At 48.1% G+C, this 25,965-nt stretch overlaps 2 protein-coding genes across 4 annotated transcripts; one reads left to right on the plus strand and one right to left on the minus strand.

Moving 5' to 3' along the window:
- The first annotated feature begins 69 nt into the window (after nucleotides 1-69).
- On the plus strand, nucleotides 70-11,901 carry LOC135815227 (lipoate-protein ligase A-like). The gene is made up of 11 exons (XM_065328499.1): nucleotides 70-341; nucleotides 2,900-2,963; nucleotides 3,778-3,798; nucleotides 4,656-4,745; nucleotides 5,078-5,236; nucleotides 5,557-5,667; nucleotides 5,910-6,059; nucleotides 8,793-8,876; nucleotides 9,333-9,407; nucleotides 9,762-9,858; nucleotides 10,729-11,901. Exons 1-11 carry the CDS (start codon nucleotides 79-81, stop codon nucleotides 10,848-10,850), a joined length of 1,236 nt encoding a protein of 411 aa, XP_065184571.1. The 5' UTR covers nucleotides 70-78; the 3' UTR covers nucleotides 10,851-11,901.
- Nucleotides 11,902-12,330: 429 nt separating this feature from the next.
- LOC135815206 (uncharacterized) lies at nucleotides 12,331-24,250 on the minus strand. 3 transcript variants are annotated; one of them, XM_065328471.1, is made up of 9 exons: nucleotides 23,644-24,249; nucleotides 20,998-21,057; nucleotides 20,184-20,264; nucleotides 18,469-18,660; nucleotides 17,933-18,028; nucleotides 17,525-17,722; nucleotides 15,121-15,279; nucleotides 13,734-14,750; nucleotides 12,331-13,167 (listed from the first exon to the last, which is right to left on the minus strand). In XM_065328471.1, exons 1-9 carry the CDS (start codon nucleotides 24,109-24,111, stop codon nucleotides 12,937-12,939), a joined length of 2,502 nt encoding a protein of 833 aa, XP_065184543.1. In that variant the 5' UTR covers nucleotides 24,112-24,249; the 3' UTR covers nucleotides 12,331-12,936. The 3 variants fall into 3 exon arrangements, with proteins under 3 accessions (XP_065184543.1, XP_065184551.1, XP_065184559.1); XM_065328479.1 differs by lacking the exon at nucleotides 17,525-17,722 and having other exon boundaries at nucleotides 23,644-24,250; XM_065328487.1 differs by lacking the exons at nucleotides 20,998-21,057; nucleotides 23,644-24,249 and adding an exon at nucleotides 20,792-20,980.
- Nucleotides 24,251-25,965: the final 1,715 nt, after the last annotated feature.

Consider the following 25,965-nt stretch of genomic DNA (forward strand, 5'->3'; position numbering starts at 1 on the left):
GGTCTGTATGACAGTATGTACGTAACATAGCGTATTCAAAAATTATTTCAAATCATTTTCAAATCAAGGGTGGACAGAATGAATCTGGTCTGGAATTCGTGTTGTCCTTGTGCTAAATTTCTCCGCTCTGGCTCGCTGTATTGGAGCAGCATTCATGCTTTATCGCGGGGAAGCAGTGCATGGCCAGACGAGCGTGTGCTCTCTGGTCAACGTCGAGGAGTGGTCCAGAAACCGTCCTCGTGGCAAGACACCAGTGTCAACAAAGTCGAAGAATGGGGCGATTTGGTTGTTCTGTTCAGTCGCAGCACCAACGTCCAGTGGAACTTGGCACTTGAGGAATGGTAGGGCGATAGAGTAACGGAAATCTGAAATACGAATTGCGAATTGCGAATTCCATCAACTGATTACTTGTAGTACTCTCAAAACGGGTTTATTCAAACAATTACAATACGACATGGAAAGAAGGAAGAAAACCAAAGATACAAGGGATGAAACTCGACGATGAAATCAAAATGAAAATTTGAAAAAAGCCTAATCCAAAGAAACTCAAGGCAAATGTAACAAGGTTATGTAAAAGATTCAACTCAATCCCTAGACGAATGCTTTGAAAAGATATGAAGTGTGCATGGATGAAAATACCGTAAAGTCTTGTATAAAAGCCGCGCCTTCTATGACTTTCTTGGTGAAATTTTGCAGGCTTCTATATATAATGTATAATATAATAATCTTTATTTCAGGATTACCCAAAGGCTAACGCCTATCTGGGGGATCTGAGACAGGCTTCTATACAAGACAGGTATTTCTATGTATATCAACACTAAAACCAGGCTTATGTGTGATTTGATGGGCCCAAAATTGCGGCTTCTATTCGAGGGCGGCTTCTATTCAAGTGCGGCTTTTATACAAGACTTTACTGTAAATAGAAGTAAAAAAAGAAGGAAAACAATAGAAAACATGTTCACAATCAACTGATTACTTGTGTTCGACTTCGTAATGATAGATTTTGTAAGTTAACAAATTCCATCTGTGCACATTTGAATATCATAGTAGCATTGCTGTCGTTATTTTATTTTACCTCACCAGATAAACAGGTAGGAGAATGCCTTCTCGCTAGACCAGTTCTAGTTCTCACGAAGAAAAAAAATGAAAAAAATGTGAGTGAATGTGCTGAAGCAAGAATCTTGCATGTTCTGTTTTATGACAGTACATGTATTTGTATATGAGTGGGAATGATGACATGACAAGGGAAAAACAAATCCAATGTATTAGTACATAGAAAAAAGAATGAATGAAGGAAAGAAAAAATGAAGAAAGTAATAAAGAAAGAGAGTGAAAGAATAAACTACGCCGACATTTGAAATGAAAGTAGATAAATTGAAATATATGCCGTAAAGTCGCGTATGACTTTCTGGGGGGAATTTTTGCAGGGTTCTATATGAGACAGCCTTTCAATACAAGACAGGTATGTCTATGTACAATGCTGGCAACTGAAATCCGACGTCTCGTACGAATCGCTAACGCGGCTAGCGCACCGCTATAGTCCATTCATTGGAAACTGGCACCCTAACTTGTTGGTGTTTCTCTCACATAGTTGTAGATATCGTGAAAACAACTGTACATCCTGCATTGTGTGACCCGTGCAATTACTCCTTGCCACATTCGAGGCCAGGAAAGTCCAAGAACAGGGAAATAGAAATTCAGCCAGGTTTTACAAAATTAGGACAGGTATGCCATGGCAAAATGTATGGAGAAGCAGATCCCAAACCCAGATTTTAGAGATTTTAAGTGGGTTTTTGATCCTCAATTCGGCCCAAATTCGACTTTCAAAAGCCAGCGGGCCAGTTTCCGATGAATGGACTGTGGGGGGGGGGGGGTCGGATTTCAGTTGCCAGCACTGTACTAGTATGTCCACACTAAAACCAGGCTTATGTGCCGGCAGTGCATCTCGAAAAACTAGGCTTGTATTCAAAACGGGCTTCTAAATAAGACACCGGCTTTTATACAAGACACCGCGGCATCTTATGCTATAGCAGTCCATTGGCTGTTGAAATACAGTGCCTTGGCTGTTGAAATACAGTGCATTGGCTGTTGAAATACAGTGCCTTGGCTGTTGAAATACAGTGCCTTGGCTGTGAAGTACGAACGGTCTTGGGCCTTGCAGGTACAGTAAAACCTGCCCTAACTGGACACCCTTCGTGCAGCGGAACTGCTCTGATGTGACAGGGTTCCGTTTGATCCAGGATGCACGTTCGATCCAAAGCACTGAAAATTTGTCCGGTCAATACAGGATTCCGCTTGGTACAGGGTCCGGCAAACGCAGGTTTTATTGTACATGATTATTATTATTTATTTATTTTCTTATTTTGTTAGGGATTTCCCAATGGGCAATTTTGCTGGGAATGATTGTACTTCATACTGAGGTATCACGACTGTGTGTGCCACTCGAGACGAACGGTTATGGACTAGCGTGTTCCGCGTTCGTTCGATTCCGATCCTTGCTGTGCGTGGTAAGAATGTGGGATCGGGGTGACGGGGGTCGGACATACAGCCTAGCTGCCACTGGCTGCACTGCAAGATGCCCAGTGGTCGCACCTCAGCAGCGAGTCGATGGTAAAGAACTGGCGCGTTCCCCTGGTTGTGGAGCACGGAAATGAACTCGTGAAAACTCGAGTATTACTCTTGTTTTGCTATTGGGCGCATGGTACAGTGGCTGTCCGGCTGTTGGAGCTTTTGCCATAAGTATATGCCTGTCTGCCTGTGTGTGTGTGTGTGTGGTGCATGCATGTGTATGCGTTTGCATGTGCATGCTGCATGTGCTGCATGTGCGTGCGCGCGCGCATGTGTGTGTGTGTGTGTGTGTGTGTGTGTGGTACATGGTGGTGTTTGTGCATCTAATCAGGATATCGTTGAATGCTCTCAGAGAAGACCGGATGGTGTTGCTATTCTATGTCAACACTCCATCTGTATGTGACTGTTTCGTGCGTGCGTGCACCCCCCCCCCCCCCCCACACACACATGCGCTCGCGCGCACACACACGCACTCACGCACACTCTCTCTCTCTCTCTCACACACACACACGCACACACATGCACATGTGCACAAACACACACATATATACAACCACACACACACGCATGCACACACACACACATACACACACACTCGGTACCAGTTAAGTAACTACCGTCCGTCTAAATCCTCTGCCCGCAACCAAGAGTACATATGCCCCCAAGAATATGCGACTCCCGCATGCTTGCCGTCCCGTCAGATTTCAAGGTGGCGTTGTTTTTATGATGCAACGCTCCTCGCACCGGTGGTTTACGGCGTTTGTACTGGCTGTCGACGCATCACACTTGCTTCCTTGTACTAGTTTGTACAGGATCAAAATGAGGATTTGTGCGCCACTGGTCCAGGATACGTCCGATGATATGTGTAAACTGCGTATCGCATCATGAAAATGACGTCAGCTTGAGATTTTGTCAGGACAGTAGTACTGGCAGTGAAATTTCACACTCTTGGAGTTTATGCTCTTGCCGCAGTAAACAAGCGCTCAATCTCCTGTGCTTCTTTTATGCGTTGCCGCCATGAACCAAGACTGAATCACGAGCTGATTGCTTTTTGTGGTTCTAAAACATATTTTGTGTCTGTCTGTGTCTGTCTCTATTGTTTGTCTGTCTAATACTCTGTGTATTTTGTCTCCGTGTCTGTGTATGTCTGTGTGTCTGTGTCTGTGTGTATGCTGCTGGATTTTCAACAACTCGTTGATGTATTTGAAGGTGGTCATCGGCCGCATGCAGGTAAGCACGTGCACAGGGTGCTGTATAGCAGGAATTGTTCGGACGGAATTTATTTTCGTACGATTTCGTGCACGGCCTCTTTTGTACTAAAATTAAGTCCGTACTAAAATTTGTTCATGTGAAAATATGTGCACTATACATGCGTACTGCATGCGAACACGTGCATTTAGCATGCAGCACAGTACGAAAATAAAATGCGTGTGAAAGGTCGAAATTCGGCTTTGTCCGAAAATAAATCCGTCACAAAATTTCCTGCTATACAGTAGTTGCTGTGCAATGATCTAATCAGTGCTCTTTATTTAGGTGCAGTAAAGCCTGTTAAGGCGACCACTTGGTTAAGGCGATCACCTGTCCTAGGAGACCACTGGAACCAGGACCAAGGGATGCTGTTTCCAGTCAATTGACACAGGATAAGGAGACCACCTGGTAGCAGAGACAGCATTTTGAAGGTCCCTTGAGCGGTCGTCTTTGACAGGTTTCTCTGTACTTCCGTATTTCCTGCAGTGTTAGCCGCACCCCTCCCTTTTCAGGCCCAAAATTCGTATCTTTTGACATTCTGAGCTGCAAGTCAGGCTTTCAATTGCTTGAATGACACCATACCTGTATCACATGCATGGGGCACTGGAGGCGAACGCTGGTCGATTCGCATCCAGCATTCGGAGTGTCGGAAAACTTACTCTTGCGTCCGTAGTAGATTGTTCGCGTCTGGTTTGGAAAAATACAGCCAGAAGTATGTCGAAAAGTATAACAATGCACATTGCTTGTTTCTTTTTTTGTGTGTGTGTGTGTGTGTGTGTGTGTGTGTGTGTGTGTGTGTCTGTCTGTCTGTGTGCATCTGTGTGCATGTGTGCATACAGAATCCTTGGCTAGAGGCTGACCTGGACTACCTTCGACGGAATCATGTCACGCTGGCTCGTCGCCGCAGTGGCGGCGGTGCTGTCTATCACGTAGGTGACCTGTTGTCCGTGCGTTGTGAACTAACGACAGGTGATCATGAATTATTCATGATCCACTGGATTGTCATTTCGGTGAACATGTGTGCTGAGAAACCTCGACCTATGTGGCGTCAAGTAGTACGAGCGTAACTGTTCTCTTACATGTGAATATGGCAGTAATGCCGAGTCGGAGTGCGGCGCACACTGACACGTGCTATCTGCTTGAGTACGGTGTAGCAATGGTCAGTGATGGGGATTTCCAGGGCCAGGCAGCAGCACTGCAGATGGAGTTCCGTGAATGCACGCACATGTTCTTTTCTTCCTTTCTTGTTGTCGCTGCGCAGGATCTGGGCAACTTGAACATCTCATTCTTGACGCCCAAGGATCGCTACAAGCGCAGCGCCCATTTGGAGTGGGTGACCGAGTGTCTACGTTCAGCATGGCCCGCGATTGAGCTGAAAGTCAGCGACAAGGGTGATATGCGGCTTCCGGACGCTAGCAAGGTGAACCCTTGACTTCAGTTACTTGCTGTGCGTGCTGCTGTGTTGCCAGGAGTGTGTCTGTGTGTAATATGTCACACTCTGATTGCTTGTATGGTGCTGCGTGTGGTTTGGTACGGCCAGGTTCACTGTAGTGCAATCACGTATTTTGCTTGAATATTGCTCTTTTGTGTGTGTGTGTGTGTGTGTGTGTGTGTGTGTGTGTGTGTGCGTGTGCGTTTGCGTGTGCGTTTGCGTTTGCGTTTGCATGTGTGTGTGTGTGTGTGTGTGTGCGTTTGCGTGTGTGTGTGTGTGTGTGTGTTTGCATGTGTGTGTTCCTGTAGATATCTGGATCTGCTGCCCGCATCACAACGCCGGGATCATATCAGCACTGCACTCTGCTGGTGCAGGCTGATAGCCATGCCTTGTTTTCATCCCTGGAACCAACCTTACAGGTGTGTGTGTGTGCGTGCGTGTGTGTGTGTGTGTGTGTGTGTGTGTGTGTGTGTGTGTGTGTGTGTGTGTGTGTGTGATCATGATGTCCTCAGTGTATGCAGCGAATCTCTCCCTGCCTCTCCGTTTGTCCGTAGCCTATCTATCTTTATCTTTGTATCTCTCTCCTGTAACCCACTCGGAAATGTCTTTGTTCTTGTTGTGCTTGTGTTCTCTGGAAACTTCACCTCACCCCAAACTACAGGATGGATTGATTCGTACTTCTTCCACTGCCAGTCGCCGGTCGTCAATCTCCGACTTACAGAGCCTTGCACCTGACTGCACTGTGGACAGGGTCCGTGCCCAGCTCGCCGATAGGTTTGTCCAGGACTTCAACACAGCCGATGGCGGCAAGGTGAGGAGCAGGGGTCGATATGTTGATCCTGATGGTTTGCCGCAGGACCGTTAGAAGCAGTGTTTGATTGGTCAGGCCATACCCTAGCCTTTCATACAGTTTGTGTATAATGTGGAGGGTATGCACATGACCTCTCAGCAGTATCTCAATCATGGTCTTTGACCAACCCACTGTGCCTGCCTGGTACATGATTGAGATACGAGAGGTACCTGGTTCAAGTCCTGCCTGGGAGCGGCTTTTCCAGCCGTGCTGCTACCCACAGTCAACTGGGAACTTGTGGCCAGGCACAAGGGGTACATGGATGCAGCTAATGGGGTCGTTCTCGGCACTTGTGCCAGTGGTTGTGAGACTTATCCACTCACCCCACCGTTAGGCGCTGCATCTGCTGCTAGGGTTTACCGGGTGTTAGCGGCCGTCGTGAGTTCCCTTCGGGAACGGACACGATAATTTACTTTTACTTTTCTCAGCAGTAAACACACGTTGATGGCCAATAGCAAGTTCAGTTGGTCCGGCCATGGCCTGACCAACCGGACCAGTTCCGCTGGGCCTATTTGGCTGCTGTTATCTTTCAAGGCGTTGTTTTCCGTGTCCGTGCGCTCGGTCGCCCCGAAGTTGCCTTTGTTGGGTAGTGGTTTGTCTTGGATGGGCATGGATATGTCTTCGGTTGTTTGTAGCTTCCAAGGATAGAATTCGCTGGTACTCTCTTGCTTACTCTTGTTCTCTGGCGTCTGTACGACCTTACAGTCCACTCATCGGAAACAGTCCCGCTGGCCCTTTGAAAGTCCGATTTGGGCCGAATTGAGGATCAAAACCCCACTTTAAATATCAAAAATCTGGGTTTGGGATCTGCTTCTCCATGTATTTTCCCATGGCATACCTGTCCTAATCTTGTAAAACCTGGCTGAAGTTCTGTTTACCTGTTCTTGGACTTTTCTGGCCTCGCATGTGGCAAGGAGTGATTGCACGGGTCACACAATGCAGGATGCACAGTTGTTTTCACACGGTATCTACGACTATGCGTTGGAGATACCAAAAAGTTAGGGTGCCAGTTTCCAATAAATGGACTGTAGGCCCATGAGCTTATGATGATGATGTCCACAATGATTACTGTGCCTAGACAACACCGTTAGAAAACTATTTTTCAAGTACGCAAAGTGCAGCACCCAGGCCGAAACCTCGGTGCTCGTCTTTCGATCAGAGTCATGCTCTTCCGAAAGAGACCACGCGAAAGCAGCGTTGCAATGTACACTACTGCTCGAGGAAATCAGATTCAGTGAAAGAAGCCATGAAGCAGCCAGCCTAGGCCACTGACTGACTTAGTTTGGTCCTTGCGGTTGTCAAACTTCCGAGGTGTTGTTGTGACTTACAGAGTAGTTGGTCGACCGAGTAAGGCACGCTAATCCAGAAAAATTCCGCAAAATAGCAAGTGTGTACTTGGTCCGCCAAGAATTGGCGCTTATCTTCTCACTTGGTTTTTCGGTGTTCTTCCTGTGTCACACGGCATGGAACCACCGATTCACCATCCGAACATAACCATTGACCATTGCATCCGACGACATGGCAGCACAAACCATCACAGAAGTTGCGATCGGTTCGTTTCAGTCTTTTTGACGGAGCTGCCGCTGACGAACACTTCCGTCAGCGCAAGAAAACACTGCAACCTCCGCTCGAGTCCGTAAAATAGGTCAGGATGTTTGCATTTCAGAGCGATGGAGAATACAGTTTCTGTCTACTTCCAGCTGTCTGATGGCAAGGATTGTTTACCCCGGGGAGGTGTAGAAAAGCTGAAAAAGCGCTTCGCGAGCTTGAATTTCAGTGCTCAGTGCACAGCGCCTAGTGAAGGGCTATCACCAGCAAATCGCTGACGAAGAAACTGCAGCTCAAGTTGACATCTCCAGAAAGTGAGACCAATCTGGCGGACACACTTTGAAGCTCACAGTGGACAGGGCAAAGGAACTAATCAATAAACACCAAGTCCTGAGGGAAACACTCGTGCAAAGGACTTTCAGGAAACTAGCCGAAAAGCCTGGTGCACGGCATAAGGGCTTAGGTGCAGTACGTACAGGTGCTACATCAAGCGGAAGCTATCACTGCGCTGCATATACAAGCACCAGCGGCTCGCGTGGGTGCTGATCAGCAAGTACGACAAGCGCAAGAGGCGATTTGAAAAAAGGACACTGATAATGATATGGCGTTGCCTTTTTGTCTCAAACAAAGTCGCATTATTGCGATGAACGGGGATAACACTTACAGCCAACATGCAGGCAGTCTCACTCAGCATCTGATCGGCAAGGTGACAGGCACGCACTGCCTTTGAGCATGATTCGAGACGAGGAGAAGTGGAACAAGCTATGAAACGTGCAGCAGCTGTCCGGATCGAACGTTTTTGAGCTCTTCCTCCAGCGACGACAGTGGCGAGGAGGATGTGTAACTTGCTTGAATTTTCGACTGAGTTGCTTGCTGACATGTAAATAATCATGTACATAGTGCTTTGTGATCGTGGCTTGCTTCAAATATTCGTATTTCCTTCCTGAGACAAGTGTGAAGATAAGCGCCAAGTGTAACTGGGCGGACCAAGTAGGTACGCAAGAGTGGAAAAGTACTTGGCAACATTATAATATGTGTGTGTCTGTCTGTCTGCCTGTCTGTCTCTCTGTCCGTTTTATATGTGCATGTGTGTGTACATGTGTTTACATGCATTTGTTCATCCATTCTTGTGCTGCTGTATCTCAGACATCCTCCGTACTATCCATCTCGCCACCCACGTCTTTGTCTGGCTCCTGGCGAGAAGTGGACAAGCTGTACGATGAGTATGAGGTGGGTGCTGCTGCGGGTACTGTTGAATAGCCCGTGTTCTGAAACTGTTTGCATGGAGTTCAAGGTGTCTGTCTGTCTGTCTTCTCCCGATGTGTGTGTGTGTGTGTGTGTGTGTGTGTGTGTGTGTGTGTGTGTGTGTCTGTCTGTGTCTGTCTGGCTGTCTGGCTGGCTGTCTGTGCCGGTGTGTGTTGTAACTTGAAAATACTGTAAATATACAAAATTTTGGCGCTGCAAAAATTTCGTCATTAATTTTCATGATTTTCGACATTTCGGAAGAGATTTATTTTCGGCAAGGGGTTATTACTAGTACATTACCAAAGCCGATGTGAAAAAATATCATCAGCGTTCTAACTTCGGCGTTTTGGGTCGGTGCCGATAGTGAATATAGCCGAAATGTTGTATATTTACAGCATGACGTGATCTGTTCTACACTCGTGTGCCTGCGTGCTCGTGCAGACTTGGGAGTGGACGTTTGGGAAGACACCGCGTTTCCACGTGCATCACGAGGTGACCATTGGTGGCGACGCGGCGGTAAGACCGTACCTATGCTTGCATGCATGTCTTGATGATCTTTTGGTTTGTTGCCCAGCTCGGTTCCTTGCAAGACTATCAACATGTCCATGTGCTAACCTTGCTGTCACATATGTTGGTAACACGAGGACCAGCGAGCCCAGTTTTGTTTCATTCTCCCTTTTTTGTTTCAGGCTCCTACGTGCAGAAAGTGTGCATTTTGTCACTTGAAAGCAAATGGGGTTGCAGGGAACACTTAAATATTTCGAAATTGCTCTGACACCTTGTCCTGACACTTCTGGAAACGGCCGGACACCGTTGGCATTGTGATAATCTGTGATTTCTGTGTTATTGTGGCTGTGATGCGTGTTGCAGATCCTCGACTTGGAAGTGGAGCATTGCCGCATCAAGAAGATCACGTTGACCAGCTCTGGACCCGGCGCTGACACGGAGTTGGAAAGCACGCTCCAAGGTCAGTCGGGGTTTGATTGTTTTCTAATGAGCTGCTTTCTTTCGGCCATGCTCGCTGTGAACCTGTCGGTGTGTTCCACACTTGCGTTATCTCTACGCTCTGCCCGACAGACAGACCTGTTGTACAGACTAGGCCCAGACAGATCCTGCCGGCAATTCTTTCGGCAAAATATCGAAGAATTGAAAGAGCGGAAATTGCTGGCAAAATCGGAGCAAAATATCGAGATGTTGGGTAAAATCGATGCCTGATACTTGGATTTCCTTGTTTCTTACTCTTTCAGCAGGACAAACTGCCCAGGACGAGATCATGTCACCGAAATATCACTGGGATTCACTGTGGATCGACATGATTTTGGAAGAACTCAGGGACACGTGCGTGGAAACCTGTGTTGAGAAACCGACCCCGCGATTTTTATGAAACGTTGTACGGGATTGTACGGGAAGTGGATAAAAGACACGTTTTTCGGAGCAAAATGGAGCAAAATATCGAGTTTCTTGTATCAGGCTCGGCAAAATATCGAAGATTTCGCAGCAACATTTTGCGGCAAATATCGAGGCGAGCGGAGCAGAATCTGTCTGGGCCTAGTACAGACCTGTTGTACAGAGCTGTGGTGCATCTATCACATGACCGTACGGGACAGCCATGTTGGTTCCAATTCCACTCAACCGCCTTGCACCTAAGGGTCACATAGTGTCGGCCTTGTTCAATTGTTGGGGTCTCCTGTTCACATACCACGATCACAGTTTCTACTAATTTAGTCACATGAAGGAGTAGCTCCCGCCACTTTACTATAATATCCTGCAGGCGAGAAAACTGGCAAGTTATTTCACTGTTTCAGTAGTCATGATGTTTGCTTGTCTGCTTTCGCAGGCATGCCGCTTCGCGATGGCGACTGGCGACAGCTTGCCGACCAGTATGCGGAGGGTACGTTTGAACGTCAAGCTTGTCACGCCATCGCATCCCTGTTCTGGCCAAGCGGTGAACACACATAGCCTGCACTCAGCAGCATTGCAGTCAGCGGTCAGCGCCAACGATGCAGCTGCCATCACCATGATGTCATAGTGGATGTATGCCAATCCCAAATGACATCATGATGAGGTCATGGCAAACAGTCTGAGACTCCAATAGCAGTACATGTAGTGGAGTGTTTCAATGACTTTAGTGCTACTCTGTAGTCAGTGCACCAGGGTGCATGGGCTGGAGTGATGCACGGCACTGCAACTTAGTACATCACCCACCGTGTGTCTGCAATGGATACTGGCCAGCTCCATCAGCCCAATCAGCATGTCACATGTCCTAGCTGCCTGGCTTCTTGAGCGTTGCTAGCAGCAGCTAGTGCTTCATCATCGTCACCAACATGATGGGATCATAACCGATTCTCTCCACGATACTACTGGCATTCCACCTCAAGTGTATAGCGCTTACAGTGGTCGCCTGGCTGGATCCAGTCTCTTCCGCTGTCCCACGGAGTACGCAGTCGTGCAACCAGCCATGGCATCATCATCAGTCTGCATGCTTGCCAAGCGAATGTAGCGAACACGCGAAGAAACGTCCGCACAATGCAGCACATCTCGAGTCCTATTCCAGGAGCTTGGATTTGATATAGCCTAAGTATTGGAGCCGTCCGTGGCTAGGCTCCTCACCTCCCTATACTTCAGAGCAAAGGAAATAAATAGTACTGTAGTACGTGTACAAGTGCAGGATATTCTGCTGCAAGATGCTGCGCATGTGGATCATGCTGCTGGCTGCTTTTTGGCAGAATATGTACTTATGTAGTGGCTACTGGAGGTATTTTTATGACCTAGACTGCTAATAGCCCACAGCATTGTCGGATGCTTGACTTCTACGAGCAGTCTTTTTTTTATTGATTCTAGCCGAGCAGCAGGGCTGGTCCTGAGCTTGCTTGTTGTGTGAATTATATTGTTTAATTATTTTAATTTCATCCTCTATTCATCAGTTGAGGGCATTGAGGGTGTTGAATTATTCCTCTTCTAGATTGTTGATATCTACTTTGAAGTATTAATAATTATTGTGCTTCTCTGACGGAAGTGACCATGGTAACGAATGCAGGCAGGCATCCGCCTTAGGCTGCTGCAGTTGTTTTTGATAGTGCACACACATGCAGCACTCGCGTAGCAGCCCTTTTTCCTCACTGGCCTGGATGCTGACCAGGGCATGGTTCATGTGCAGTTGCACTCTGTGAAATCTGAGGCAGTGCGACGTATTTAGCGCCCTCAGCTAGCACGGCCCTTGACGCCCTGGAAGTGGCACGAATGCGGCTGCCGGGACCTACACATACAGTGATGTATTCGGAACTGGTGCAGTGCGCTTCGGGGGCAGATCTCACCCAGTGCAGCTGTACTGCAAGAAGCATGAGCTCACTATCACTACAGCAGGCTATCTTGGCCTTGCCAAGACTAGGCGGGCAACTCAGACACGCACTCAGCTGCGCTCACACACAGAATACGATGCTTTGAATTTTATCGAAACGCATATAATATCCATGTTGAGCAGAGAAGGACATAAGTACATTAAAGTCCAAGTACCAGACTGGAAGTTCTTTTTCTAGCTGGTGCACAATATCCTATTTTCCATATCTCTAAAGTTATTATTAAATTAGCCAAAGGTCTACAGTACAGATTCTCGATGTCCTAATATGATAAATTATATATTATTTCCCTATGTCACTTTCCTATTACCATGTAGGCAATAGCGCTAGTAGAAAAAGGTCACATTGCCATGGGTCCTTTCATTTTCTATAAATTGCCATGGGTGTTGTACACAGGAAAATCGAAAATTTAAAAACTATCAACTACTCGTGTTCCCAAGCTTGACGCAATCTACAAAATAGATATAGAGAATCCGATCAAAACACGCTCAGTGACGCAGTTCAACAGGAACGTATTTTTTCTTATAATTACGTATGTCCGCAACACCATGCATGGCCATTGCTCAGCTTGACTACCATCTATACCGAGACGCTATACAGCGGAAACGTAAACTTGCGACAACGACAGACAATGTGCTTGTGCATCCACGTTGCGGTGCGGTCACTTGTTCGACATGCCCTAACCCGGCCTAGCCTTTCTTGCGTTTTCGCCGCCATCCGTGCCTCTCTTCCTCCTCTCTCTTCTTCGGCTTGCGTTCCTTTTCCTCTTTCTTGGCGTCTTCTCTTTCATTCTTCTGCTCTGCCTTCATCTCCGGGCGAAGGAAGTCTTTGCCTTGCTTACCCTGGATATTGGGAATGGTCTCGCAGTCACCGGGGTCAATGTTATGGAATGAGCCGAGGCGAGAGATGTAGCGGCTCCCCTGTGAGCATTACAGATGGTATGCAGACATGCGTGCACACACAGACACACACACACACACACAACACACACACACATACACACACACGCACACGTATTTAGAACACTATGTTTCAATGGCAGTTGAGTTACTTCTAGACAGTATAAGAGCAGGTTTTTGCTCTGCATTGCCCACATGGGATAGATGTATCTGCTCCCATCTATTGTGAAAAGAAGAAGGACAAAATGTTACGAGTTATGACTAACTGTCCACCAACGTAACCAGATCTTATACAGTCAGCGAACATTTTGTCCTTCTTCTTTTCACGATAATTTAATTGGCTCACCATCCGAGTTACATTCTGCTCCCATTTGTGTGAGCATTTTTGTACTACGCGATGAGTTGCAGAATCACAAGAATCAAGTTGCTTTGATTGGCGATCACTTATCAACCTGCTGAAGTAGAGCACAATTATCACTAGACATCAGTGTCGACAAGTAAAAACCTAGCTACGATAGAACGCCGGAATCCCAGCACAATATGCATCCTACGAGGCCCAGCAGGGATGCAAAAGAGCTCGTTCTCACCTCCCCTCCACTGTCTTCTGCTGCTGCGGCAGTTGCCACCGCTGCCGCCGCCGGAGCTGTAGCATCCACATCCACACCGAGCGACGGTGAGATGGTGTGAGACGTTGGTTCAGTAGTCGTGGGTTTCTCGCCCACTGGGCTTTCTGGTGCCAGTGCAGGCCCGCCCGTACCAGCATTTTCTCCACTGGTTGCACTTTTCGCCTTTTCACTAGTTAGGACAGCATGAGTAGAAGCATGGCTAGAGGGGTCGCACACGGTAGCACTGGATGTTACGGGAAGAGGGGCAGGCGCCGCCGTCTCAGATGGAGGTACAGGCACCACGGCTGCAGATGGAGATGCAAGCAACGCCTCAGCAGATGGAGGTACAGGCAACGCCTCAGCAGATGGAAGTACAGGCAACGCCTCGGCAGATGGAGGTGCAGACATCGTCATTGCAGATGGGGGCGCCGATGCCGCCATGGCAGATGAAGGCGCAGGCACCGCTGCTTCAGATGGAGGTGGAGGTGAAGCGGTAATTGTGACGGGCAGAGGCGGTTCTGACGCCGATGAGTACATAGCAGCATCTGGTGTCGGTGGTACAGGCATGGTGCTAGCCTCTGCGTTACTCACACCGACCAGTGCGATAGTCTTGTGTCGCAGCGCTCCATCCAGCACCTGCTCCCGGGGCTCAGCCGCCCTCTGCCCCAGAGCGAAACCAACCGTGCCTAGTTCCTGCACAAGCTCTTCCTCGCTGCAGTCGTCTTCCTCAAACTCCTCGCTTTCCTCTGGCTTTGGCGACAAGGCTCGCTGATCCGAGCGGACATCCAAGTGAAGTGGACTTGCACAGTCTAACGGCTGCTGCCCGAGTGAACGAGCACGACGCCGCGAGATGACGTCGTGCGCCTCTTTGTTGCGCTCCATCTGGCGGCACGCTGCTGCTGGTGGCTGCCTCGCGGCGGCAGATGCTGAGGATGAAATGCCGCCACCGTCCTTGATGATTCCACGTCGGAAATAGTAGCTACTGTAATCACAGCAACCCTGCGAGGCACAGACGAACAACAGAATACAAAGGAGAGAAAAAAACATTTTAAAATCTTCAGAATTATATGTAAAAATAATTAATAGCAGAAGAAAACACATGGAAACGAGGTACTTGAGTATGAAGCAACTATCGACGAATGTAACAAGATAATAAGCGGTCGGTACGTGCGATAACATTGCGAGTTCAGAATGATATGGGTCATACGTCTACAGTCCTTTCTAGTCAGCTCATTTAGCCTGGTTAGAGAACTAAGAGAAATCAGCGGATCAGGAGCAGGTTGGGGAAAAAGGGAAGTTTAGCGTGCAAAAGTGCGCGGTCTCACAATGACAGTGGAGATTTCTATGGCGATGGCTAGGCGAGACTTACCCTGCGCCTTGCTGCTGCCCACCGATCACGCATCTCACGTCGCGAGGCCGGGTGCGTTCCTGCACGCCGTCTGTTCTTGCATCGCTCCTCCGTTTGCCAGAAGCTCGGCATCGGGTAAGAGAAGTCATTGAACTGCATCAGCGCCCGGTGTTCGGCATCCTACGGACACGCAAGCACACATTCACACCGTCCCAAGATGAGAGAGGGAGGGAGTGTTTGTGTGTGTCACATGGTGTGTGTGCGTGCACGTGTGTGCGTGTCTGTATATTTGTGGCAACTTCAGCACTGAATTCATATAAAATTTGAAATGTTTGCGAGATATTAGGTCACCACCCAAGGCCTTTGTTCCTTTGCCCAAGCCCTGGAATCTAAGAGCTCTCGCTCTGTCTAGGGAATGAACACAGTGTGTGTAGGTCAACAAACTCCAGGGCCGCCCAAATTTGAATTTGAAATAAATATCAATACTATCAGATGCATCGAGGGTGCAAAATCACTAAAACTTTTTTTACGAGGTCACAAACCCAAATTTTGCAAGGAATGCATAGGACATGCAGGAAGAGAAACACAGACACAGCGAGGAACAGTGAGTTCGAGATGCAGGTAATGTGTAGTGGACTTTGCAGCCAATATTAACGGCTGTTACCCCGAATGCCACACGCACCCTGAGGTGAGGCGGGGGCAGAGCAGGGGAGGTAAGTGAGAAGGCAGCAGTCATCAATCGATATACTGTATAGCAGGACATTTTCGGACGGAATTTATTTTCGTACGATTTCGTACACGCCCTCTTTTGTACTAAAATTAATTCCGTACTAAAATTTGTTCCTGTGAAGTTATGTACACTATACATGCGTACCGCAAGCAAACAAGTGCTTTTATTTTGCATGCACCACTGTACGAAAATAAAATCCGTACGAAATGTCGAAATTCGGCTTTGTCCGAAAATATTTCCGTCCGAAAATGTCCTGCTATACAGTACCAGGGGTCAGGCATACACACTTACACATAGTTTTTAATTAACCAGACATTAGACACCCTTAGCACACAACGGTAACGCTATTTTTTTACGGTACTCGTACCTTGATCACCCAAATAGAGTTGAAGCTGCAGCGTAAAAACGTTAGGGCCTGTCCAGACTAGGTAGAAAACCACGTAAACACGCCGTAAACATGCTTGTTGCCAAGGTGAGTGACGAAAAATGGCCGATAACGGGGAACGTGGGATTCACGCGGAACGTGAGTCGAGGACCCCTGTACAAAGCACGTTTCTCATCTACGTGCCGTTTTCGCTGTGTTTGTTGTGTGAGAGTCGATCGGTGGAGTTTTCGGATCGCATTTTTTCTTGCTGTTTCCAGCTGCTGCAGCTTGTTTTTGCTTTGCCGTTTTCATAATGCCACACGTCCGTTTCAGCTACGACTCTGAGGCGACATGGATACAGTCGTGGCTGGACATGCAGAGAAATCCCGGGGTCTGGTGAAGAGGAAGGTGGTGTAGAGAGAGAGAGAGAGATAACTCACTGACGAGCGAGTATGTGAAACTGTTTGGATAGGAAGTAGAACCCTGTTCAGTTGTGATGAACGAAAACGAAATTTGACGACCTGAAGGCCAAAGCCAGGGACTTTTACTGGAAATACACGGCGGCCGCAACCATTAGTTCATCAAGCGATGCTATAGCGGGCCTCGACCGTGACGCTGCGCTGCCGCGAGAGTGTGGCCAAATTTCCGTACCTGGAACAGAGTTCAGCCTCATCAGGGTGATGTTCCTTGCGCTCGGCGTCAGTACTGCCATCTCTGGGCCGCCACTCGTTTTTGTAGCTAGCTGGATAGGTCTAGACCAAGCCAGGGAGTGCTTGCCTGGTCTACAACACGCTACAACAACTACAAGTCACTTGTGTGTCTGCCAGTAGTGCATCCACGGACAAAAATGAACAGGTACACGTAGTGGTACAGGTGACAGAGCGAAGTGTGGACAGCGCACCGCGTGTACGTCACGTACTCTAAAACGGCACGCCGTTTTTATTACCTAGTGTGGACAGGCCCTAATGGGGGCTGATTTATCGTTGTGACCAACGGTACGATTTTTGGCCGAATATTGCAGAGTCCGTACGCATTTCACCTTGTATCGCGTATATGGTGACATAAATAGTTGTACCGCGCGAAGTAAAAGCTATTCTCGTGGCAACAGCGTACTAAAATAGCGTGCATCTTGCTAAAGGTCGAGTCCAAATCACAATATTTTCCCCCTTACGGTAATACCGTTACAACATAACGTTGTTTGCAAAGGGTGTCTAATGACAAGCACGCACGTGCACACATACACCATGTCGTCATGTACACACCACACAAACAAACACACACACACACACACACACACACACACACACACACACACACAATCATGCTCGTACTTTCTCGCCCCTGGAGATCTGGACAGGGCGCGATAGTGCTGCTGGTGCGGACTGTCCTCTGGGTCGACCACCTGGTGGTGGCAACACCGGATTCAGCACTGCTTCAGTCAGCTCGTGCCGGCCGTATAGCTGGAACTCTGGGTCATCGAACGGGTCCATGAAATCCTCTCGAGCTTCGGCTGAGACGGATGGTGACGGCTGCATGCATGGGCGACGGGAGTTCAGAAAACATTATTCAAAGTAGCAATCCAGCCGCTTCCATTTGTACACATACAGCCATACACCCGGTTTGCACAAGATGATGCCTGTAAAACTAACTTCTGGAGTACAGAGCCCCTAGAGGATGGCTCCGATCTTTCAGCTACGCCGGGTGCTGTGGGTGCTGTGCATGACTTTTCTCCAGCTTACCAGGCAGTACAAAAGTACAGCATCGTCGTCTGGAATGTCCTCGGAGCAAACCTCAGCGGTGGTTGTTACTGCCATCTCATCATCGTCCAACTGCACCTGCTCAAACAACGACATGAAGGACAGTCAGACAAGGAAAGGAGAGCTAAATCAAACTACTGTGCAGGCAGCAAATTTAGCCGGTGACAAATTCGGTCCAACTCCAAAAGAGAGGGAATTTGTCCAGTTGAAAATTTAGTCCATGGACCAAAACATGATAAATCGTATTGAAAACCTGGACAAATCGACATTATTTGTAACATGGAAATTGCGGACACAGGTTATGGGATCGAGTCCACCAACTAAGCCAGATTTTGAACAGCCAGACGCATAACCTGTGCCCACAATTTCCATGCTACAATTTTTTCCTTGGCTCACCATCTAAATCGACATTAGTCCGACATTTAAAAAAAGATGAAAAAAATACCGGACGTATATTTCTGTTCATACGGCATGGTGTATGAATATCTTGGGCATGACTAGTTTAATAGCAACCTCACCTGAGCCAACACGGCATGCACAACTGGCAACGCTGCTTCGTCACGGAGAGCGATATCTGGTTCGTGGGGCTCTTCATCACTGCCTTCCTCCTCCTTCTCTTCCTCTTCCGGTTCTTCAACATCTGCTCCGGGTATGTTGTGCTTATAGGGGACGTGTTCGTCTCCACTGTCAGGCGGGGAAATTGCATGTGCCTGTAGGAGTTTGCATGTATATGCAAGCACACGCATACAGACGAACACACACACATGCACACGCCACACCACGCTCGCACGCACACACACACACACACACACACACCCAGAGCACACAAGCACACTAGTATTGTCACTACAGACTCCAGCGCCTCTTTCTGGCACAAAGCATCGTTTCTTCATCAAATCGCAGCTACACGCTAGAGAATAGGGCTTGAAAGTGATGACGTCAAAAACGGCCAGGGAGTACTAAGTTGACAACAGATTTCTATTTTGGATCCACTAAGGTGTGACTTTGCTATTGCCTCAGTATGTGGGTGCATAGCAACCCACTCCTGTCGTATGCAGGGGTGACTTTTAGGCCTCATTTACACGACAACGATTGAAAAACGTTTTTCAATCGTTTTCGAAACGTTTTTGCTGTTTACACGAAAATGATAATCGTGTACACTGCAACATGTTTTTCGGCGCGCAATGGTCACGTGCAATAAGTTGGCCTGGCGCAGGCTGGCGGCGGCATGTTTTGAGTACAAGGCTCGTACTAGTAAAACGTTTTTGCCGTTTACACGAGAACGAAACGGAACGAAAACGATTGAAAAACACTTTGAAGCCGCTTTTTGTTTGAAACGTTTTTGAAACGTTTTTCAGCATTGTCGTGTAAACGCTCTTATCAAAATCTGTGGAAGCGTATTCTTTTGAAAACGTTTTTGACAAAAACGTTTTTCAATCGTTGTCGTGTAAACGAGGCCTTACTTCGCCACCGGTTGTAACCCCGCCCCCAGTAGCCAAATCAGTCAGTTTCACTGGCTACATCACCTTGCTGTGGGTAAGACCGCTTGAAATGTGCTTGGATCCATACAAAAACTGGATCCAAGTGGATCCAATTTTTGAATTTTTGAAATTGTTGCTATGCTGTGATGTAGCACTTTCAAGCCCTATAGAGTAAGCCCAGAACAAGGACTGTACCAGGATACCTCCACAAAGTGACTAACTCTACGACATATCCCTATTGTTACTTTTCTTTACTTATTTTCCTCACAACCTCTCTTTATCTGCCGTGTTTGGCTAACACCCACTTTCTTCACAATGGCCAGTGTTCCCACTGAGTCTTAAAAAGTCTTGAAATGTTGCAATAAATATATGAAAGATAAATCACATAAGTACTAGGGCATTTACAACACAGTTTGTGACTTGCTCACAGGTGTATATGACTTCCCGCCCGGCATGCTTCGACCTAAGAAAGGGCCAGACTTCGATGGTGCAGGGATGGTTAAGCTTGCATCCTGGGATATGCCTGCTACTTCAGCATGGATGCACACGTTGCATGGTGAGAAACACACTGAAGTACTTTACTTCATGCTCAGAGGAAGTTCCAGTGTCTTCAGTTTCACACGCCATGCACGGGCGCTGCAAAATGACTCCTAAATCCTACTTTGAAATTCCGTACATCAGCAATCTTGCTCGATTCCGTAGCCTATCATCTACTTTGCGCAATACACCCTTATGCAGTCTGCAGTACTCACCGGCGCAACAGGCAAGTTGTACTCCCTGCCGGTATCCATCGGGAGTTCTGGCTCGGATCCTGTTTCATCGTCAACGGCACACTGTCAGCAACAAAGCAACGCAAAGCACAGTAGTCACAAAGTCACAGGTATGCGAGGGCCAAGTGCACCGCCGTGTACACTGGCACACACCATGAGTCAGAGCCACCACCGGAGCTGTAGAACTAGAGGAGTGAGCACAGGTGCCTCCTATACTCGTCCAAGACAGTGCAAGCTGTTACTATAGGTCACTGAGGTACACACCACAGAACGCTATATTGAAGTGGGCCGTGCGCGTGAAGACACGCTGCATTCGTGTTGCAGCTTGACCAGGGTATAAGTAATTAATTGGAATGCTGAGCCAACGGTCAGATGTTGCTATATACTTGAATCTGGGCAGCAGACAAACTGCATGGATTTTTAAATAACCCAGGGCTAAGGAGATCAAAACCTGCACCGCCTCAGGCTGAGCAAGGGATTGCAAAAGCTGCGGGGTCTCCTTGCATTCCATGACCACCCGTCCGCCAACTGGCAGGGACATTGCCACAATGAGACAGGTGGCCAGTGCAGGGTGTGGACAAGAGCCTTACCTCACCCGCCTAGCAATACAGCAGTAGCGGCACACTGAGCGGCAATTGAGCGTGATCACACCATGCGCGACGGCAAATGCATGCACGCACACGGCAATCCCCGCCAGCGAGTGGCAGCACACCAGACAGCCAGACTAGAATTACAGCGGCAGCAGGGATGCCAATGGGTTTCCCCCCAAGTGCGTCACCCATGGCAGCTAACTGACCAGGGAAGCCAAGGCTGCCTTTAGGTCAGTGCCCAGATCCGTATAGTTTCTCTCCACACTCTGAAACAGCAGCAAAAGAAAGCAGAGGACAGCACCACGCATTAGGTCGGGGCTCTGGGACTCAAGAAGCCAAAAGTGACCACTAGCCCCATGTACCCTGCTTCAAGTCTAAGCCTAGGACAACCAACACAGAGCAGTAGTGGGCAATGCCATGGGGCTGTCAGCTAGAGTTGTTGCCCGCCCCTAGGGTGCTATGCACTGTCACAGCCCCATGGCGTTGCAGGGCTGCATTTAGCAATAAGACTAGCCAGTACTGACAAATATAGAACACTGTGGTGTTTTGCAAAGAATGTTCCTTTACAAATACGTATTTATGGTCTCAGTATCCTCGGGCTGCGTGGAGTACTCAACGTCCACGGTGACAGATCAGGCACTTTGTACTGGACACAGCAATGGCACAACTAAGCCTCTCTAGGAAAGTGGAGCCGCAAAAACACACTTGGCTGTAAGCCGCAACTGTTTTTGTTTATGTCGACCTTGCAGTCCCTTGGCCCAGTGCATGGTACTCTAGCCCAGGGCAGTGTACAGCTGTGCTTACATCAATCAGTTTGAGCACGCACGAAAGTTGGTACTGGTCACCTGCGTGTGCCTGGCCCGCCAGGCTGCAAGTGCAAGACCAGCTAATACACGTACAGTACTATGTGATGATGGTATTTTCGGTTGAGCGTTAAATAATTCGGCATTTTCAGTAAAGAACAAGACACGTACACTGAGGCTGTACCTAAAACGGAGAGCACTCCATGTTAAGTATTACCACTATGAGGCTGGGATGCCAAGTAATCATTTCGTTTAAAAAATGGATTCGGACCGAGCTGAACTTAGATCACCAAATTATTTTCTACCAAGACAGTGTTCTCACTGCTACAGTGTTTGATAGGAGCCCAGCACGTGCATGCTGCCTAACTTGTAGGGGTTTCCCCCAGCTGTCATCACCATGATTCAGTCACACATGCCACTCTTCTCCATGTACCAGCACTTGGCACCAGCACTCCACAAATAATATACCAACACTGCAACAGACAGCATTTTGCCAATAATATTTTGGCAGCATTCCACACACCCCCAGTGAACACCGTAGGCTCCAGGTACCCCCAGCTCAGTAGGACTCCACATGACCCCAGTCAGCACTCCAGGTACCCCCAGCTAGGACTCCACATGACCCCAGTCAGCACTCCACAATAGTCAATATCCCCAGTCAGCACTCCACATGACCCCAGTCAGCACTACGCACATCCCCAGTCAGCACTCCACAATCATCATATCAGTGGTCAGCACTCGTACTCCAGGTATCCCCCGTACTCCAGGTATCCCCATGCCCATCGCCCAGTATGGTGCAGTCAGCATTCCATGCCCATGTACCAGCAGCAGTCAGCAGGACAGCAGTGCTGTCAGTACATGATGCAATACTGGAACTGCCATCCAGGCACGTGCACTGCTCGCTGACTGATTGGGTGGCATGGCTGGCATTTTCCGGGAGAAACACGGGTGCCATATTATGGGACCTTGACTCATGATACCGGTACCACTGGCACTGGAGTCAGGGAGGTTTGAGCCTTCTACTGCATCTCAGACAGGTTGATAGTGGTGTGGGTTACTTCCAATTCCAAAGAGTGCTAACTTTATACTTGAAGTACTACTTTTACATGCAGACAATCACTGTGAGACGGTAGCTGCGCTGATGCGAAGGCACGAAATGGCCGCGGTCTCTGTAAAACTAAAAGCAACCAATTTCTCAGTCTTGCAGTGAGAACGAAGTTTGCTGTTTCCCTCAGTTCAAATGATGCACGTGTGTGTGTGTGTGTGTTTGCGTGCATGTGCAGTGCATGTCCTAAAAGCTGAAGTTCTTTATTTCGCAGAAAAGAAGTACACGGCTGTACTTCAAAGTACACTTCAATAGCGCAGTCACTCATCCAACCAGTGCTGCACCGTGCAGCTGTCTAGTAGTACCGGCGATTTCAAGCGTTTGGGACATTGTGTATGCCGGTCCCAGCGCAGCAGCGCTTGTATCACAACTCCTTGCTGTGTACTAGTACTACAGACTGTCAGTGCAGTGTGTAGCACTGACAACTATATACATGTACCATGTGTACTGTGATTTCACAAATCAGTGTCGGTGTACAATCATGTACATGTATTTATATTTTCGGTACTTTTGATGCATCCGTCTTTCATTCTAATACTAGCAGTAGTACCTAAAATTTCAAACACTGACACATTTCGAGTAACCATAGTCCAATGACTTGTATTACACGATACAACATGCTAACATCAATGACATGGTTCTGATCATGAGACAAAATGACTATGTAGTGCGCGCGAAAGTCGCTTGAAAACGATCGGTATCACCAACATTACGCTATGTCGTAATTTACTACAAATAATTCCAAGCTAACGCTCAGTCGCGTCCACACACTATGTGGAACTAGAAAAACGTTCATCCATCGTGACACTGACAGTCACGAAAATGTAGTGGCAAAACATGTTTGTTTACGGTGCCCTTGCTCTGTCATGCTCATGCTAATACATAATTTACACGGTAAGAAAACAATCAGAAACGCCATAGTTTACGGGCACAACGAGCCATACCTGAAGAGCTGGGTGCGCATCCAGAGCCGGTGGTGGCAATCGCGATGTTGCTGCTGATAATTGCCGCCAGACCAAGAGGGCCACGCCGTGTTTTTCTATCTCCAGCTTTTCCAGCGCTTCTTCGAGAATAGAGGTCGTCTGGGGTCGTGGGTAGCCTCTGTTGTAACCCGCTGGTAATTCGCGCACAGCGTGCAGGCAGGACAAAAATGAATCATTTCCATATTGGTCACGTCCGGAAAATGGAGTGAAGACCCGATTGGCCACTTTCCTCAAGTTTTCGACTTCCAGCAAGGCGGCAACTGCGACCAGCACCGACTGGTTGGCGCTAGAAAGTTCCGCCTCAGGTTTCTTTGCATCTCTCAGATCTGGTTTTGGGCCAGCCTCCAGCTCAAGCAGTTGAATGAAGTGCTTTTGCAAAATGTCACGCAAAAGCCACGGTGAGTGACTGGATTGTTTTGATTCTGCCATGGCGAATCCTGCAGCTAGGTAGATGGCATATGGAAGCTATTCACGAGAGATGAAGTAACTATCCACAACCTTGGGATGAGCAAGACGCTGACGAGTCTGTTGTTTTTGGTAGTTGGCGACGTCCAACAGACGCACTATGCAATGACGACTGTCCAGTGCTGAGTGATTGCAACGTGGAACGTGTTGTGACCTCATTATGTGTGATCTTGATGACAACATACAATCACTCGACTCGCACATGCCATGGGCCACGGGCCACGGCTACGCGGTGTTGAATGGTTGACTGCTCCACGTGCAAGCGCTGCAAAGCGAGGCTAGCCGGCTAGCCTACCGTCGTACCGACCATACGTAGATCTACCGAGCAAGCCTCGAGATCCGCTCCGCCAAGTCAAGTGCCATACATGTACTAGTACTAGTACAGTGTACTACCATGTACTACCATGTACTACCGTCTATACGCTAGTGGTGCGCATGTGATAGAAACTGTCAACAGAGATATACAGACAGTCCTCCACTCCAGCACGGGCAGCCAGCAGTATGCTTGGCCAGCTGAATTGGGAAGGACGTTTGCGGCTCTGGATATTCCTCAGCTATACTATACTAGGAGTTCGTCCTGAGAGGCTACCACTAGGCATCCATGCAGTGATCAGTTAAAAGTTGTAAGTGATTTGGTCATGTGATCTATTGTTTGCTATGATGATGACATGAGGCCATGTGGCAGCTTCTTGTGGACAGGTTTTGATATCATTGGCCACTGTAGTGTACAAACAATACATAACAGGAGGAGTCAGTGAACCATCATGGTATCATGACATGCCACGATCGCATAATGGCTATGTACCACCATATTATGTACATGGCAGTGCTGGAAGTACAAAGCAAGCCCTGTGTGTCGTGCTGCTCCTACGCTGAATAGTGTTTGCCAAGTGGCAAGTGCCAAACAATTTATCACCGCCAGGGAGGGGGCCAGGAGGCAGACGCAGCCAACAGCAGGATGTCATTTTAGGTCCCAGTTGGGCCCTGTCTGAGGCCGGATGAGGTGATAATGGATGGCTGCTCTAAATCTAATGCTGATTGCCAAGGAGTATGGTTTTGCCAGTACAAGGCCGACCACCCACACTAGCAGTCAGCGGCACTGTGCCGGATAAGCATTCAGCAGCTGCGTGCATTGCAATACGATGGGTTGTTTGGTGAACCGTGCCAAACGCAGGCTCCCGCTGTTGACGCTGCTGATGGTTATGCTGACTGCGCGAGGGCACTAAATCCGGCATTGAATCGTACCAAGAACTTTTTTAAGTACAATGTACATGTACATGTACATGGATCTCTGCTGATGGATTGGAACAGGGATGCAGAAGCAACTGCATCTGCATGTATGAACAGAAGCAGATTCCAGAGGCAGGACCGTGAATTTTTCAACTCCACTGATCCTCTGCATTTTTTCTCAACAACAACCGTATGCACAGACAGTTTCCTCTCTACTCTTCTCCCAAGTCTCCTGTCGCAACCTCTACCTCAGTTGTAGTAGTGCCTGGACGGCTGGGGTAACCTTGGTAACCCCAGGCCGCCCAAGACGGCAGGCTATGAACTAAAAACAACCAGAACTAGAAATGGAGCCGGGGAAAAAATCGGGCGTATCCGGGCCAACTTTCGAAAGAAAAGGTGTCAGCACCGACGCAATCCACACAGTCAAGTAAAGCCAATTTAGTATCCGAACGTTTTCCTTCCCTTCCCAAGGTGAGAAGGGAACGAAAACGTTCGGTTATGGTCGGGAGGGAACAAAAATATTCGGTTATGGTAGGAAGGGAACGAAAACGTTCGGATACTAAATTGGCTTTACTTGACTGTGTGGAT

This window comes from Sycon ciliatum, chromosome 1, assembly GCF_964019385.1.
Source record: "Sycon ciliatum chromosome 1, ocSycCili1.1, whole genome shotgun sequence".
In the NCBI taxonomy this organism is placed as follows: Eukaryota; Metazoa; Porifera; class Calcarea; order Leucosolenida; family Sycettidae; genus Sycon; species Sycon ciliatum.